Raw genomic sequence first — 18,608 nt, 5'->3', positions numbered from 1 at the left:
GAATAGGTTTTGCCATGCCCTCTTCACGTTAGTTTGTTGGTGATGTGGACACCAAGGAACTTGAAGCTCTCAGTCTGCTCCACTACAGCCCTGTCGATGAGAATGGGGGCGTGCTCGGTCCTCCTTTTCCTGTAGTCCACAATCATCTCCTTAGTCTTGATCACATTGAGGGAGAGGTTGTTGTCATGGCACCACACGACCAGGTCTCTGACCTCAGCCTATAGGGAGGTCTCGTCATTGTCGGTGATCAGGGCTACCACTGTTGTGTCATCGGCAAACTTAATGATGGCGTTGGAGACGTCCCTGGCCGTGCAGTCATGATTGAACAGGGAATACAGAAGGGGACTGAGCACGTGCCTCTGTGTTGAGGATCAGCGTGGCGGATGTGTTGTTACCTACCCTTACCACCTGGGGCGGCCCGTTAGGAAGTCCAGGATCCAGTTGCCGAGGGAGGTGTTTAGTCCCAGGTTCCTTAGCTTAGTGATGAGCTTCGTGGGACTATGGTGTTGAACGCTGTAGTCAATGAACAGCATTCTCACATAGGTGTTTCTTTTGTCCCGGTGTGAAAGGGCAGTGTGGAGTGCAATAGAGATTGTGTCATCTGTGGATCTGTTAGGGCGGTATACAAATTGGAGTGGGTCTAGGGTTTCTGGGATAATGGTGTTGATGTGAGCCATGACCAGCCTTTCTAAGCACTTCAGACATGGCGTCAACCAACAGACATGTGCGGCCGTTGATGGTCAGCTGTTGAGCGACGCCGTAGAGCAGCTTGAGGCCGTGACGTGTATAGCTGTGGCCGAACTCTATGGTTCTCAGGTCATTAATTGATTGGAGTTATCTGACGGCTGAAGAGACTTTGACCAGGGACAGCAACTGGAGGACCGAGCAGACCAGGCCTTTTCTGTCCATGGTGAACGTTGGTGTAGCTAAAATCTTAGCTGGAATCTGGATGATTAGGAGTGCAGATCTGGTCCCCAACTCACCATTTTATGGAAGAATTTGGGTATGTCACAACAGTACTTACTCAATCAGTGACTGTTATGGGGATGAGGAGCAAACTCCCATGTTTATTGTCTTGGTAATAATGGGGGGCATGTTAAATTTGCTCAAACAGTAATTGGTTACATCATTCAAGTAGATCTAAATGCATATTCCCATGAAACTGATTGAGATCAAGTGGTTGGCCTAATTTGGTATTTGTGAATATTTATTTGAGCCAATATGTGTAGGCATAGGCAGATGTTTCATGGAGGATGCATTTATGCATATTTTAAAATGGTATTATTCAATGGTCTAATACAGTACAAACTTTGATTGAGAAACGATGATGTAACGCATTTATTTTGCGATCTGGCACCTAAAAAAATGTCAGTACACCACTGGTTAGGTCCCAGCATTTGTTGGGGACTAGTGTCCACCGGTGTTTGTTTTATGCCTTAGACATGGGCTCTTGTTTGCCATGTCACTTGGAAGTTTTATGATATATAAAGCTTTATGTGAAGAATTAGTGCTGCTGTCCACTCTCTGGCCTGCCATGGTTGTGAAATTCTCTGACACGGTTGTGACATACCTCACCTGCAAGCTCCTGTTACCTACAGTACCAGTCAAAAATTTGGACACAGATACTCATTCAAGGGTTTCTCTTTATATGTACTATTTTCTACATTGTAGAATAGTAGCGAAGACATCAAAACTATGGAATCATGTATTAACCAAAAAAGTGTTCATCCAAATATATTTTATATTTGAGATTCTTCAAAGTAGCCACCTTTTGCCTTGATGACAGCTTTGTACACTCTTGGCATTCTTTCAACCAGTTTCACCTGGAATGTTTTTCCAACAGTCTTGAAGGAGTTCCCACATATGCTGAGCATTTGTTAGACCGCAGAGTGAAGGAAAAGCAGCTAACTCATCCAAAGCCATCTCAATTGGGTTGAGGTCAGGTGATTGTGGAGGCCAGGTCATCTGATGCAGCACTCCATCACTCTTCTTTGTCAAATAGTCCTTACACAGCCTGGAGCTGTGTTGGTTCATTGTCCTGTTGAAAACAAATGATAGTCCCACTAAGTGCAAACCAGATGGGATGGTGTATCGCTGCAGAATGCTGTGGTAGCCATGCTGGTTAAGTGTGCCTTGAATTCTAAATAAATCAGACAGTGTCACCAGCAAAGCACCATCACACCACCTCCTCCAAGCTTCACGGTGGGAACCACACATGCGGAGATCATCTGTTCACCTACTCTGCGTCTCACAAAGACACGGCGTTTGGAACCAAAAATTTGGACTCATCAGACCAAAGGACAGATTTCCACCGGTCTACTGCTCGTGTTTCTTGGCCCAAGCAAGTCTCTTCTTCTTATTGGTGTGCTTTAGTAGTGGTTTCTATGCATGAATCAGGCCTTCATGGTTGAATTGTTGCAATCTCCTCTGAACAGTTGATGTTGCAATGTGTCTGTTACTTGAACTCTGTGAAGCATTTATTTGGGCTGCAATTTCTGAGGCTGGTAACTCTAATGAATTCATCCTCTGCAGCAGAGGTAACTCTGGGTCTTCCTTTCCTGTGGCTGTCCTCAGGAGAGCGCTTGACGGTTTTTGTGACTACACTTTCAGAGTTCTTGAAATTTTCCGGATTGACTGACCTTCATGTCTTAAAGTCGTTTCTCTTTGCTTATTTGAGCTGTTCTTGCCATAATATGGACTTGGTCTTTTACCAAATAGGGCTATCTTCTGTATACCACCCCTACCTTGTCACAACACAGAAATGGGTTCAAACGCATTAAGAAGGAAAGAAATTCTACAAATGAACTTTTAAGAAGGCACACCTGTCAATTGAAATGCATTCCAGGTGATTACCTCATGAAGCTGGTTGAGAGAATGCCAAGAGTGTGTAAAGCAGACATCAAAGCAAAGGATGGCTATTTTGAAGAATCTCCAATATAAAATATTTTGATTTGTTTAATCTCTCTGGGAAATGTGGGACATTATTCAACAACCAGTGAAATAGCAGGGCGGCAAATTCAAAACAACAAAAATGTCATAATTGAAATTTCTCAAACATTCAACTATTATATCCCATTTTAAAGATACACTTCTCGTTAATCCAACCACATTGTCCGACTTCAAAAAGGCTTTACGGCGAAAGCATAACATTAGATTATGTTAGGACAGCGCCGAGACAAGAAAAACCACACAGCCATTTCCAAGCAAGGAGAGGCGTCACAAAAAACAGATACAGCTAAAATGAATCACTAACCTTTGATGATCTTCATCAGATGGCACTCATAGGACTTCATGTTACACAATACATGTATGTTTTGCTCGATAAAGTTCATATTTATATCCAAAAACCCCATTTTTACATTGGCGTGTAATGTTCAGAAATGTTTTGCCTCCCAAAACTTCCAGTGAATGAGCACATCAATTTACAGAAATACTCATCATAAACGTTGATAAAATATTAAACTGTTATTCAAAGAATTATAGATACACTTCTCCTTAATGCAACCGCTGTGTCAGATTTCAAAAAAACTTTACAGCGAAAGCACACTTTGCAATAATCTGAGTACAGCGCTCAGAGACGAAACCAAACCCGCCATTTTGTGGAGTCAACAAAACTCAGAAATAACATTAAATATTCACTTACCTTTGATGGTCTTCATCGGAATGCACTCCCAGGAATCCCAGTTCCCCAATAAATGTTCATTTGTTCCGATAAAGTCCATATATATGTCCAAATACCTCCTTTTTGTTGGCGCGTTCGGTAGAGTACTCCAAATGCACTGTGCTCGCGCAGTTAAGTTCAGACGAAAAGTCTAAAAAGTTATATTACAGTTCGTAGAAACATGTCAAACGATGTATAGAATCAATCTTTAGGATGTTTTTATCATAAATCTTCCATAATATTCCAACCGGACGATTCCTTTGTCTTCAAAAAGGAAAAGGAACACAGCTAACTCTCACGGGAGTGCGCGCCACTGAGCTCATGTCATTTTCTCATTCATCTGACTCCAGGACCTCTTATTCTCTCCCCATTCACAGTAGAAGCATGAAACAACATTCTAAAGACTGTTGACATCTAGTGGAAGCCTTAGGAAGTGCAAAATGGCCCCACAGACACTGTATACTGGATAGGGAATCACTTGAAAAACTACAAACCTCAGATTTCCACACTTCCTGATTGGATTTTTCTCAGGTTTTTGCCTGCCTGCCTGCTATATGAGTTCTGTTATACTCACAGACATCATTCAAACAGTTTTAGAAACTTCAGAGTGTGTTCTATCCAAATCTACTAATAATATGCATATCCTACCTTCTGGGCCCCGAGTAGCAGGCAGTTTAATTTGGACACGTCATTCATCTGAATTTCCGAATACTGCCCCCTGTCACTAAAAAGTTAACACGTTTTTGGTTACTACATGATTCCATAGGTGTTATTTCCTAGTTTTTATGTCTTAACTATTATTCTACAATGTAGAAAATAGTAAAAATAAAACCCTTGAATGAGTAGGTGTGTCCAAACTTTTGACTGGTATTGTAGGTCTACTAAATTTACCGAAAGTCCACACCCTGCAATCATTCTGAGAACCTCAACTTCCTCACGGGGAGGGGGAGGGGGAACTGACCCATGTCCTTATCTTTAAAAACATTTTGTCGAAATGTCAAACTGACAGCATCTAGGGGCACCACTAAAAACAACAAATCCAATGCCACCTCTCTTTTTCTCTTATCTCCCTCTCTCTGGTCTGTAGAAACTGCGTCCTCGGGGTCTGGAGCTGCAGCAGGGGGAGCTGGGAGATCTGGTGGAGCAGGAAATGGCTGCCACATCGGCCGCTGTAGAGTCAGCAGCTGCCAGGATAGAGGTAACCAGCTCAACGTGGGTGTGTGTGTGTCACCACCATCACCAAGGAAGAACCAGAATAAAACAGAAGTGTGTGTGTGTGTGTGTGTGTGTGTGTGTGTGTGTGTGTGTGTGTGAAAAGAATCCTCTGGTTTCATTTTACATAGTACCAACCAAAAGGTGTCTAATTTCCTCTATTGTATCCTATTGACAGGACATGCTTAACAAGTCGCGTGCTGTCGACACAGGGGTTAAGATGGAGGTCAACGAGAGGTGAGTCTCCCACTCCTGGGTTGTGTTCATTAGGCACCGAATGGAAGAAAACGGACTGAAACAGGGAGGGACTACCTGGACGTGTCCAGTAAGAAACGCTCATTTTTTTTCATACCCTTTTACATCGTTTTCATCGCGTGCCCTAATGAACACAACCCTGGCTTTGAGAATCACATAACTTTCAAATGAGTGAAACGTTTCATATCAAGATGTGGAGCTGCCGATCGAATGTGTCCTCTATCACCCCCCATAGGATCCTGGCCTCCTGTACAGACCTGATGCAGGCCATCAAAGTGCTCGTGCTGTCTTCCAAAGATCTGCAAAGGGACATTGTGGAGAGTGGCAGAGTGAGAAACAGAAACCTATCATATGTGCATAATAATATAATATACGGAGTGGCTGCGGTTCCGGATTTTCTGGAACCTGACTTGCCGGGGCTATTGATATGGAGATTTATGCGCATGTGCTGTATTTTGTTTTATTTAGATGCTGCCCTCTCTGCTGCCTATGTAGCTTCTGCTCAGTGCTCCCACTCCCACTTGACATGGAGGGGGAAATGTCATATTGTACACTAAAGATATGGCCGACATGTTCCAACTATGCATTCCATGCCTCAAGCTTTTTTTTTCCTCCAAGGTGTTATGGCTCAAACCGGTGCACCTGGCCCCTACTTCCATACCCCCTTCAAAGGCACTTACATCTTTTGTCTTTCCCATTCACCCTCTGAATGGCACACATACACAATCCATGTCTCAAGGCTTCACAATCCTTCTTTAACCTGTCACCTCCCCTTCATCTACACTGATTTGAAGTGGATTTAACAAGTGACATCGATAAGGGATCATAGCTTTCACCTTGTCAGTCTGTCGTGGAAAGAGCAGGTGTTCCTATTGCTTTGTGCACTCAGTGTATATTCCAATATAATATTTTTTTCCCGTCAGGGGGCAGCATCCATGAAGGAGTTCTATGTCAAGAACTCTCGCTGGACGGAAGGCCTGATCTCAGCCTCCAAAGCCGTGGGCTGGGGCGCCACAGTCATGGTGTAAGTAGTATCACCCTTTCTCTTCTAACTTAACCTTGTATTACAGCAGTGTTGTCACTTTTCCACAACACCATCGTATTCTGGAATACACTCATTTAGGCCAGAAGATTTTCCTGACTACATGACCTGACCAGAAAAAAACTCCACCCCATACTGTATAGCCTATAACCGTTGAACTAGTAGCATGATGTACTACAGTACCCATAATGCTTTGCGTAATATATCCCATAGAGATGCAGCAGACCTGGTGGTGCAGGGCAAGGGCAAGTACGAGGAGCTGATGGTGTGTTCGCATGAGATCGCAGCCAGCACTGCACAACTGGTGGCCGCATCCAAGGTGAGACGGTACTTCTTGTATGTAATGATTTGTGGTAACTCAAACTGTGTGCTTGTGCGTGCGTGTGTGCGTGAGACACTCACTCACAACCGGATCTACACATGCCAAGTTAGATCTCTCTCATCACTCAGTATGTCAACCATATCTCTACATGTGTTTAAGACACACCCATGACCCATTCCCATTGGTAACCCATCCACTCTCTGGTCTGTTGGGCAGGTGAAGGCAGACAAAGATAACGCCAACCTGGGCCGCCTGAAGCTGGCATCCAAAGGGGTCACACAGGCCACCGCCGGGGTTGTAGCCTCCACCAAGTCCGGGAAGTCCCAGATCGAGGAGAAAGGTGAGTGGATTAACAGTAGCGTGCCCATGGATTTACACAGTGAGAGATCAACATGACATGTATTGTGACTGAATGTTTTGTGAGCGAATGCTGAATTTCTTTCTCTTATCTTCATCTCCCCCTCCTTTCTCTTCATATGTCCCTCCCTTTTCTCTCTCTCTCCATCTCTCTCCCTCCTATGACTGTGTGCTTCAGACACCATGGATTTCTCCAGTATGACCCTCACTCAGATCAAGAGGCAGGAGATGGACTCACAGGTAAGAGCAATGTGGGGTGGCTGAGTGTGTGTTACAGGTCTAAGTAAACTGTGTTTTTGTGTGTGTTGTCAGGTTTCTGTTCTAGAGCTGGAGACAAAGCTGCAGAAGGAGCGAGAGCGTCTTGGAGAGCTAAGGAAGAAGCACTACGAGCTGGCCGGGGTGGCCGAGGGCTGGGGGGAGGAGGACGAAGGTGCGTATGTGTGTCTCAGCGTGATTACGCAGAGGTACTATGGCAGAAATAGCGATTGTGTGTAATTGGTTGTGTTGAAGCCCAGTCTAATATCCCTCTATTCTCCTCACAGGTACAGGTTGAGGTCTGCTCCCCACCTCTCCTCCAACGACAAGACTAACTTCTCTCTCGCTCTGCCTCTTGCCCCATTTATACTCTCTTTGGTCTTTCTCTTTATTTTTTAATCTTTTATGAAAGCCAAATAAAAAAGGTGCTTTTTAAAAATGATCTTGTTCCCAGCGGCTTCTAATTGGACATTGATGAGGAGGGAAAGTGGCGGGATGGATTGACTACCTGCCTGGCCCGTCCCCCTCGACTGTTGAGAAATACCACACCAGCTGATGGTTCCTCTGTCTTCTACCAAGTATTTATTTCAGTTCTCCAACGGTTCACTTTGTCCCAGTCGGAGCACCACCAGTGTGACTGTGGAGCGACCCACCACGAGCACAAGTTCTTCACAACCAGACATCCTACAATGCATTGCACAAGGGACAATCCCTCATCAGAGGGAGACTTGACTGATTTCCACATAGACCCCACCCCCTGCCCTCCCCCTGCCTGCCCATGTCTCATCAGTGCAACGAAAACGGGCGTGTTTTTCTCCCACTCAATGGTTGTGTTGCGTTGTTATTCTAAGTGGTAGGGGTTGTTAACTTGTACCCTGTGTTAGAGAGCTAACCCCTTCCCACCCTCACTGCCTCCCCACTTTTCTTTTCTCTTTGATCCTCTTTTTCTACTCACTGTGAGCTTTTACATCTCTAACACAAACCCCATCTAAGCTATACGCCCACCGGGATACGGACTTATGCCTTTTCACCTCCTGTTTTAAAGACCATGATGACTGTTGTTGTTATTATTATTATTATTAGAGTTGACTGTTTAGACGCCCAGCTACCCTGTGGATACAAAAAAGCCCAGGAATATTTAATGGGGGTTTAGGTTTGCTAAAGGCACAAGTGTAGCATGTCTGAGCAGCCAGAGGACTGTTGCTGGAGTTGAAGCTAGAGATGAAGTGGTGTGTGTGTGTGTGTGTGTGTGTGTGTGTGAGACGGTCTGGGGCTGCTTTGAACCCCTGGTTGTGTTCATTAGGCACAACACGGAAGAAAAGGTAGTACCTGAACGTGTCCAATATGAAACGCTTGTTTCCGCTTTCTAAACGGTATGCTACGCCGTGTCCTATTGAACAGGACACTGATCATGCTGGACCGTTGAATGGCTGTGGCTCTGAGCTTCATGGTGTCTAACGTCGCCGGAAAAAGGACTTCCTTAAGCTGGTGTCTGATCATTTACCCTTCTCCACTGCACTCCCCCCTCATTGATTTGAAAGGAATGGACTTGTGTAAGAAATCTGGTGGAGTGAGCAAGTAATAAGCAGAAAGGTAGGGAATTGGAACGTCGCCCTACACACCCACACTGCTGGGTTCTTATCAGCTTCCCCAGACGACGTAGCTGTAAAGCCTAGGAAGGGAAACCAACAACTTCCATCATCTGTCTACACTAGCAATAACACCTGGGCTGTGTTCATTAGGCACCAAATGGAAGAAAACGGACTGAAACAGGAAGGGTATACCTGGACCTGTGTAATATGTTAAATTGTCACACGAGGGCAGTGTTGCACAGCAGAGCTACCACATTAGAGACTCATGAATTCTCCTCGCCTCTCTTGCCAGTAGTCACTACTGCTCTTCAATCTGGCTTTATGAAAAGTATTGGGAATATTGTATGTTGTCGAGTACACCATGAGTTAGATTAGTAGGGTTTCATCCAGTATTTGTTTTCCTTTCAAATACTTTAGCTGCGCTTGATTGAGCTTGCCTGGCGCCATGGAACCAATGAAATAGTCCCAAATGTACTTCAAAACACGCCCATGTGGCACTCCAGTCAGGCTCAATGAAACGCAATGCAATTCAAAAAGTATTCAAAAAAATGTATGAATCCTATTTGGACCCTGATCTGGTTTAATCACAGTATACTTTCTCTGTGTGTGATGCTCTTTGAGTTTGTCTTCCTGTGTGTCTTAATGCCCCTTTTGAGGTCTTATTATTCTGCTCTGCTTTTGGTTGTTTTATATAAAAAGTTGTGACACTGGGTATTTAATAATGATTTAACGGTGTACTTCCTGGTTATTGTCCTCTCACCCTTTGGTTTGAGTCTGTAGTCCAACCAGCTCAGCCAGCCTTTCAAACTGCCGCTCACTGTAGTCGATGAGAAACAAACAGTACTCAAAATAACATTTAAATAATGTCTTTGTATGATATGCTAAAAACTATGTATGTGCGTATAATTTTTTCAGTTTTTAAAATTAAATATTTCAACTCATTAATATGACAAACCTGTTTTTTTTTTTTGTTTTTTGCTCACTTCAATGCAGACTGACCTCGGCAAGCTGTCACCATTTTTTTTTTTTTAAGTACTTAAAATGTTCATGAATATTTAATGTTTAAAACCCTTAAGTGATTAGGAAAATGTATCATTCAAATGATTGAGTGACTCGTGGGTTATTTCCAGATAGCCCATCCCATTCCTCTTTTAGGACGTTATCTCATGTACTCTTTCTAAGGATTCTACGGGATGTAATGCACTTGGGGAGAATTATTATGAAACGTTTGAATCATAGTGATTGATACAGGAGCTGTAGGATGGATGTCTGGCTGTGTACTGTCAGGAACGGTCAAGAGTGGATTGTCTAACATTTAATAATTGTTTAATGTAGCAAGATGAACTAAGTTCCTTCTGTGAGTTGTACAGTAATACTGTTATATAAGTGAGATTAGTTGTGGACGGAACACTGTTGTTTAATGTCAAGACAATGGAACTAAAGGTAGGTGGGGGGGGTCAAACCATACCTTTCATATCACTCAATCTATTCAGCACAGTTTTGAATAGTAGGGGTATAGTATTTACACAGTATTAACATCCATTGTTACTGCTATAGTATACAGTAAGATGGACTGGAGAAAGAACATATCCTCTTTCAATGTTCAGCTAGAGCCTTTGTGGAAAGTATTGATTTGATTTCTTGCATGGAAAAACAAAGTTGTGGTCCTTTTTAACTGTCTCCCATTGATCTGAGAGTAGACTAATGCACCAATATCCCGATTTCTTTTCCACTCATTAAAGGCCTGTTTACAAATACCAAGAAACGTACCTGATTTCAAGTCAATTCCGGACATCTGTATTTACTAAGACATTGCTGCCAACATCAATGCCCAAGAAAGTACACTGTTGGTTAAAGTTATGTACAGCCGTTTAGCATTTGTCTTCTTCATTCTTTGAACACCGCTCCTTATTGTAACACAAGGCTTCTGTGAGGTTGCCTGTCATGTAGATCAGGGAATCGTGTCTGTCTGCTCTATTCATTATATTTCTGTCTGGAACATTCTGAACATTTCACCTCATGGAATAGACCACAGTATCCAGCCTAATAATTAGTCAATCCTAATCTGATCGCCCTTCATTATATCTGCCAGCTAGACTGCATGGCAAGGAAGACCTACAGTATCTCAATCTGGGGTATCACTGCAATTCCATAAAACCCTCAGCGCTCATCAGTCCTGGAGGGAAGATCTGGTTTTGCGTGTGTGAGTGTGTGCGTGAGCGACAATCTAAAAATATACATTTCAAAGTGGAAAATGAGTATGAATGAAAGTATATAATCTGAGACAAATGTGGAGATTACAACAATCTCTAATCTAGAGGGAAAGTATGAACTACAGAGGGTAGTGCGTACCGCCCAGTACATCACTGGGGCCAACCTTCCACCCATACAGGACCTCTATACCAGGCGGTGTCAGAGGAAGACCCTAAAAATTGTCAGACTCCAGCCACCCTAGTCATAGACTGTTCTCTTTGCTACCGCACGGCAAGCGGTACCGGAGCGCCAAGTCTAGGTCCAAGAGGCTTCTAAACAGCTTCTACCCCCAAGCTATAAGACTCCTGAACATATAATCAAATGGCTACCCAGACTATTTGCATTGCCCCCCCCCCCCCCCCCCCCCCTTACTCTGCTGGTACTCTCTTATCTATGCATAGTCACTTTAATAACTCTACCTACATGTACACATGTACATATTACCTCGACTACCTGGTGGCCCCGCACATTGACTCTGTACCGGTACCCCCTGTATATAGCCCCGCTCTTGTTATTTTACTGCTGCTCTTTAATGATTTGTTACTTTTATTTCTTTTTTTAGGTATTTTTCTAAACTGCATTGTTGATTTTAAGGGCTTGTAGGTAAGTGTTTCACTGTTGTATTTGGCGCATGTGACAAATACAATTAGATTGGATTTGAACCTGCATTAACTCCTGAATCAGTTTTTTTTTCAATCTCCCACACACTTCTATACTGCATACACAGACAGCAGTGCAGTACCATTCTTCATTGTGAACAGGCGTCAGGCTCTACATGTTCTTTCTCTGTGTACTGTACTGTACTGGTGCTGTACTGTAGGCCTCAGCTATGGCTGATCTGTGTCTCCTTCCTGCCTGAGACCAGACCCGAGCACCCTGCGAAGAAATCTGACCACACGCACACACCAGTGTCTGTATTCCTTTTTTAAAATATTAACCAGAGTTTACCCAATGTATACATTTATTTTCAATTGTTCATTATCAATGTTCTGTACAACACTGTGGCGGATGCTGTTTGCTCAGCTGTTGTTTGGCTGATTTGTGTTGTAGACTTATGCAGTGTTGTGTCCTCTCTAATCCATTACAAGCAGGGAGGGGGAGGTGGACAGGGAGGTGTGATGCATGGCTCCAAGAGGCTGAGCTATTTTTAGTTCCCTGCGGTTGGTTGGGAGCTGAGCAGGCACTAGGCTATATAAAATCGAGAGAGCTCTCCCGCTATACTCCGACGACTGAGGTTCTCGTCATGATGCCTGGATGGACCCCATGTCCCAAACAACACATCCATTCAGACACTACAGCCCTCTAGTTGCTGTCATCACAGATGTTGATCTTGACAGGTTTAAAAAAAAAATAATTGTCATCTGAAGAAAATAAGGTCTGGGTCATTTGATCAGGTTTTATTTATCGGATAGTGACTCTGGTTCTGTTGTGTAGTGCTTTGGGTATATGAGAAAAACAATATATCCCACTGAGGAAAACTGGACAATGATAGTAGAACAATGCCCGTAACAGCACATGCAGAATCCCAATATCAGATGGAGTCTAACTAACCGTTACATGCTAGCTCATTTGTAGGATGTGTGTTATCAGTAGGGCAAGGAGATTTTTCCTGACCACATGACCTGACCAGGTAAAATCATTTTTGCCTAGCTGCGTCACAAGACTTTGTTGTAGAGTTGACCTTTTCCTCTACTTGGAACCAGGTGCTGTAGTCTTTTACAGGGTTAAAGCCCTAAAAAAGGAGCCCTTATTGTGAAGCCAGGCCATGTGAATGTAATCACTGTTCAATGTTTGTGTGAATAAGGGTGTCAGCCATAGGAACAATAAACTATGATCAAACCCAGCCTGCCTCACTGGAGGCCTTTTGATTACATTGTTTTCGCTTGCCTTGCACATTGAACAAAAGTCATTGTGCATAGTTAGCATTGGCTCGCGAAACTGCCTCTAACTTCCTTCATACTGGACACAGACGTAGACACAGAAATTGTATCCACAAGTTCATCTGACTGGGGACGTAGATGAATTTCCAAAATCCCGAAGTATCTCTTTAACAGACTGTTCAGTAACTGTCCAGTGACATGAGGTCACTGGACAATAAAATAAAGAGCTGTCTCTCCTCTAAGGGCTGTTGTTCTTGAAAGCAAACAAACAAAACAGCAAATGATGCTGCTTTCTCAGGGGCGATGATGTTTCACCAACACATACTGAGACGGAGTGCCTCCTGTTCACTGGACAGCTTTTAGAGGTTAGCCGAGTCCCCGGTGAGTTCCTTATGGTGAGATATCACACCAATATACTCTTTAACAAGTAGGGAGGCAGTGTTGCGGTTCGCTTTTAGAAACTCCCAATGAAAACCATACATCTTTAAGAAGAACAGAGGGAATGTTACCAGCTCTAGTCACAGTTCACAGGCATAGGACCGTTTTGAGTGTTGTTTCTCAATCTGTTCACAGAAAGATGATTTGACGCTTGTGGGTTTGTCGTGAAGCCTTGTACGGCTAAAAGGAGCCGCAAACGAGCAAGGCAATGAATTAAGTAGGAGGGTAAACTACATTCATTGTGTTTTCTTTCCCTGCTATAGACAGCCAGTCTGTGTGGGTTGGTTTCTGTCCTCGGGCCGGGGCAGGGAAACAGTAGGAGCAGTGAAATGTCAGGAAGCGAGTCCTAACTCGCCCTCTGCGTCGGCTGTGGGTCTGTACGGAGAAGACTGGCTGATTGACGGGATGATCGGGGGAAGTGATGATCACACAATGATATGAATGAACAAGTCCAATCATTCATTCAACCTCTTCAGATATGTGCATCCTCTTTCTGTAATCAGGTTGTACAGTATATGTAGTAGGCAGGGGTACAACTTTGGTTTTAGAAGTGGGAGGGATATAATATATATATATATATATGAATGACATGGTGGCTGGAACCAAAATGTACATACATATAAATAGCAGAAAACAATGGCAGCTTTACCTTATCTATAGCAGATCTTGAGGACTGACTACATCACCAATTCTAGCCTCATCAAAAGCAAATGTGATTATTTTATCTCAACCCATGCTGTTTTAGTTGGAACGGGAACAGATTTTAGGGGAGAGTGTGTGTGAGCTGATGTCACACCTACAAATAGTTTCTGTATATTTCTTACCTATCCCCTCCTTTCTCACTCTCCCTCTCCTATGCTTTTCCTCCCTCCCTTCTCCCTTGCTGTCCCTCTCCTTTCACTATCTTCTCACTTCTCTCTCTCTCTCTCTCTCTCTCTCTCTCTCTCTCTCTCTCTCTCTCTCTCTCTCTCTCTCTCTCCTTCCCCTTCCAACTTGTCTCCCCTGGTGGAGGGGTTTCCAGGGGAGGCTTGGTGCCAGGCTGAGAAGGGGCTCCGCTGCCCGGCCGGTCCGCCTCTCTCTTAGATCATTGCAGCAGATGTTGCTATGTTTGCATTGGGCCCGATCTCTTAGCAACCACACAGGCTCTATTTTGTGGAGCTGTGGCACAGTGGTAGGAGCTGGTGTTGTGCACTGTCTGTCTGTCTGGACTCGGCCTTTACACCCTCAGACCAATGGGCCATAAATATGGCGTTGTGAAACAAACGGATAGAGTTATTCTGTACTATGAATAAAGTAAGAAAGGAAGCACAAGGCATTTGCTTCACCAAAGTGCTGCTTTAGTTTAACCTGTGGCAGCAATTGCACCCATCAGCTATTGGCCAAGAACAGTTATGAAACTATGTGAGCCATACTGTATCACTCACACAGCCTTCGTGAAGGTACTGTGTTGCCTACTACCAGGGGTGCAACTTTCACTGGGGACGGGGCGACATGTCCGTCCGTCCCCCCCCCCCCACATTCTGAAATTACATTTTTATCCCCTGGAGTTTTATCATTGGAATGTGATACAAAACGAGGAAACGGTGTGCTTTAGGACCATGCGGCCACCTCCGAGCAGTTGGTTAGGCTGTTTGGAGTGTTTATCCGACTGGATAAAAAATATATACATTTATACAATACCAGTCAAAAGTTTGGACACAGCTACTTATTCAAGGGTTTTTCTTTATTTTTACTATGTTCTACATGTAGAATAATAGTGAAGACATAATGCCAAGAGTGTGCAAAGCTGTTATCAAGGCGAAGAAGGGTGGCTACTTTGACGAATCTCAAATATAAAATATATTTTGATTTGTTTAACACTTTTTTGGTTACTACATGATTCCATGTGTTACTTCATAGTTTTGATGTCTTCACGATTATTCTACAATGTAGAAAATAGTCAAAATAAAGAAAGACCCTAAAATGAGGCGGTATGTCCAAACCTTTGACTGGTACTGTATATGTTCAGTGTATCAACATAGAATATGACAGACCAGAGCTATATATATATATATACACTGCTCAAAAAAATAAAGGGAACACTTAAACAACACAATGTAACTCCAAGTCAATCACACTTCTGTGAAATCAAACTGTCCACTTAGGAAGCAACACTGATTGACAATACATTTCACATGCTGTTGTGCAAATGGAATAGACAACAGGTGGAAATTAAAGGCAATTAGCAAGACACCCCCAATAAAGGAGTGGTTCTGCAGGTGGTGACCACAGACCACTTCTCAGTTCCTATGCTTCCTGGCTGATGTTTTGGTCACTTTTGAATGCTGACGGTGCTTTCACTCTAGTGGTAGCATGAGATGGAGTCTACAACCCACACAAGTGGCTCAGGTAGTGCAGCTCATCCAGGATGGCACATCAATGCGAGCTGTGGCAAGAAGGTTTTCTGTGTCTGTCAGCGTAGTGTCCAGAGCGTGGAGGCGCTACCAGGAGACAGGCCAGTACATCAGGAGACGTGGAGGAGGCCGTAGGAGGGCAACAACCCAGCAGCAGGACTGCTACCTCCGCCTTTGTGGAAGGAGGAGCAGGAGGAGCACTGCCAGAGCCCTGCAAAAGGACCTCCAGCAGGCCACAAATGTGCATGTCTGCTCAATCGGTCAGAAACAGACTCCATGAGGGTGGTATGAGGGCCCGACGTCCACAGCTGGGGGTTGTGCTTACAGCCCAACACCGTGCAGGACGTTTGGCATTTGCCAGAGAACACCAAGATTGGCAAATTCGCCACTGGCGCCCTGTGCTCTTCACAGATGAAAGCAGCTTCACACTGAGCACATGTGACAGAGTCTGGAGACGCCGTGGAGAACGTTCTGCTGCCTGCAACATCCTCCAGCATGACCGGTTTGGCGGTGGGTCAGTCATGGTGTGGGGTGGCATTTCTTTGGGGGGCCGCACAGCCCTCCATGTGCTCGCCAGAGGTAGCCTGTCTGCCATTAGGTACCGAGATGAGATCCTCAGACCCCTTGTGAGACCATATGCTGGTGCGGTTGGTCCTGGGTTCCTCCTAATGCAAGACAATGCTAGACCTCATGTGGCTGGAGTGTGTCAGCAGTTCCTGCAAGAGGAAGGCATTGATGCTATGGACTTGCCCGCCCGTTCCCCAGACCTGAATCCAATTGAGCACATCTGGGACATCATGTCTCGCTCCATCCACCAACGCCACGTTGCACCACAGACTGTCCAGGAGTTGGCGGATGCTTTAGTCCAGGTCTGGGAGGAGATCCCTCAGGAGACCATCCGCCATCCTCATCAGGAGCATGCCCAGGCATTGTAGGGAGGTCATACAGGCACGTGGAGGCCACACACACTACTGAGCCTCATTTTGACTTGTTTTAAGGATATTACATCAAAGTTGGATCAGCCTGTAGTGTGGTTTTCCACTTTAATTTTGAGTGTGACTCCAAATCCAGACCTCCATGGGTTGATAAATTGGATTTAACTTGATTATTTTTGTGTGATTTTGTTGTCAGCACATTCAACTATGTAAAGAAAAAAGTATTTAATAAGATTATTTCATTCATTCAGATCTAGGAAGTGTTATTTTAGTGTTCCCTTTATTTTTTTGAGCAGTGTATATATATGGTCTGGTCTGTCCTTAGCCTATTTCACCATCATATTTTATGTCACTACCATATTCTGTTCTATACAGAAGGAACATGGACCCTGATACTTGATCCCATATGGAAGTACAGTGAGGGAAAAAAGTATTTGATCCCCTGCTGATTTTGTACGTTTGTCCACTGACAAAGAAATGATCAGTCTATAATTTTAATGGTAGGTTTATTTGAACAGTGAGAGACAGAATAACAACAAAAACATCCAGAAAATGCATATCAAAAATGTTCTAAATTGATTTGCATTTTAATGAGGGAAATAAGTATTTGACCCCCTCTCAATCAGAAAGATTTCTGGCTCCCAGGTGTCTTTTATACAGGTAACGAGCTGAGATTAGGAGCACACTCTTAAAGGGAGTGCTCCTAATCTCAGTTTGTTACCTGTATAAAAGACACCTGTCCACAGAAGCAATCAATCAATCAGATTCCAAACTCTCCACCATGGCCAAGACCAAAGAGCTCTCCAAGGATGTCAGGGACAAGATTGTAGACCTACACAAGGCTGGAATGGGCTACAAGACCATCACCAAGCAGCTTGGTGAGAAGGTGACAACAGTTGGTGCGATTATTCGCAAATGGAAGAAACACAAAATACCTGTCAATCTCCCTCGGCCTGGGGCTCCATGCAAGATCTCACTTCGTGGAGTTGCAATGATCATGAGAACGGTGAGGAATCAGCCCAGAACTACACGGGAGGATCTTGTCAATGATCTCAAGGCAGCTGGGACCATAGTCACCAAGAAAACAATTGGTAACACACTACGCCGTGAAGGACTGAAATCCTGCATCGCCCGCAAGGTCCCCCTGCTCAAGAAAGCACATATACATGCCCGTCTGAAGTTTGCCAATGAACATCTGAATGATTCAGAGGACAACTGGGTGAAAGTGTTGTGGTCAGATGAGACCAAAATGGAGCTCATTGGCATCAACTCAACTCGCCGTGTTTGGAGAAGGAGGAATGCTGCCTATGACCCCAAGAACACCATCCCCACCGTCAAACATGGAGGTGGAAACATTATGCTTTGGGGGTGTTTTTCTGCTAAGGGGACAGGACAACTTCACCGCATCAAAGGGACGATGGATGGGGCCATGTAGCGTCAAATCTTGGGTGAGAACCTCCTTCCCTCAGCCAGGGCATTGAAAATGGGTCGTGGATGGGTATTCCAGCATGACAATGACCCAAAACACACGGCCAAGGCAACAAAGGAGTGGCTCAAGAAGAAGCACATTAAGGTCCTGGAGTGGCCTAGCCTGTCTCCAGACCTTAATCCCATAGAAAATCTGTGGAGGGAGTTGAAGGTTCGAGTTGCCAAACGTCAGCCTCAAAACTTTAATGACTTGGAGAAGATCTGCAAAGAGGAGTGGGACAAAATCCCTCCTGAGATGTGTGCAAACCTGGTGGCCAACTACAAGAAACGTCTGACCTCTGTGATTGCCAACAATGGTTTTGCCACCAAGTACTAAGTCATGTTTTGCAGAGGGGTTAAATACTTATTTCCCTCATTAAAATGCAAATCAATTTATAACATTTTTGACATGCGTTTTTATGGTTTTTTTTGTTGTTATTCTGTCTCTCACTGTTCAAATAAAGCTACCATTAAAATTATAGACTGATCATTTCTTTGTCAGTGGGCAAACGTACAAAATCAGCAGGGGATCAAATACTTTTTCCC

The 18,608-nt window shown here is 44.1% G+C and overlaps 1 protein-coding gene across 4 annotated transcripts in view; it reads left to right on the top strand.

Annotated features, from left to right (window-relative positions):
- LOC106580873 (huntingtin-interacting protein 1) overlaps positions 1-9,641 on the top strand; it is a 40,216-nt gene extending 30,575 nt beyond the window's left edge. For all 4 annotated transcript variants that reach the window (XM_014162394.3, XM_082966542.1, XM_014162392.3 and 1 more), the window contains 9 exons: positions 4,749-4,859; positions 5,052-5,110; positions 5,364-5,457; positions 6,052-6,152; positions 6,384-6,489; positions 6,709-6,832; positions 7,028-7,089; positions 7,162-7,279; positions 7,392-9,641. In XM_014162394.3, coding sequence (XP_014017869.2) covers positions 4,749-4,859; positions 5,052-5,110; positions 5,364-5,457; positions 6,052-6,152; positions 6,384-6,489; positions 6,709-6,832; positions 7,028-7,089; positions 7,162-7,279; positions 7,392-7,402 — 786 coding nt within the window. In that variant the 3' untranslated portion in view covers positions 7,403-9,641. The remainder of the gene's footprint in view (positions 1-4,748; positions 4,860-5,051; positions 5,111-5,363; positions 5,458-6,051; positions 6,153-6,383; positions 6,490-6,708; positions 6,833-7,027; positions 7,090-7,161; positions 7,280-7,391) is intronic.
- Positions 9,642-18,608: the final 8,967 nt, after the last annotated feature.

The sequence above is a fragment of the Salmo salar genome, chromosome 20 (assembly GCF_965601325.2).
Source record: "Salmo salar chromosome 20, fSalSal1, whole genome shotgun sequence".
Classification (NCBI taxonomy): Eukaryota; Metazoa; Chordata; class Actinopteri; order Salmoniformes; family Salmonidae; genus Salmo; species Salmo salar.
Note: the sequence above shows the minus strand (reverse complement) of the source record. Positions and strands in the feature narration are given on the sequence as shown.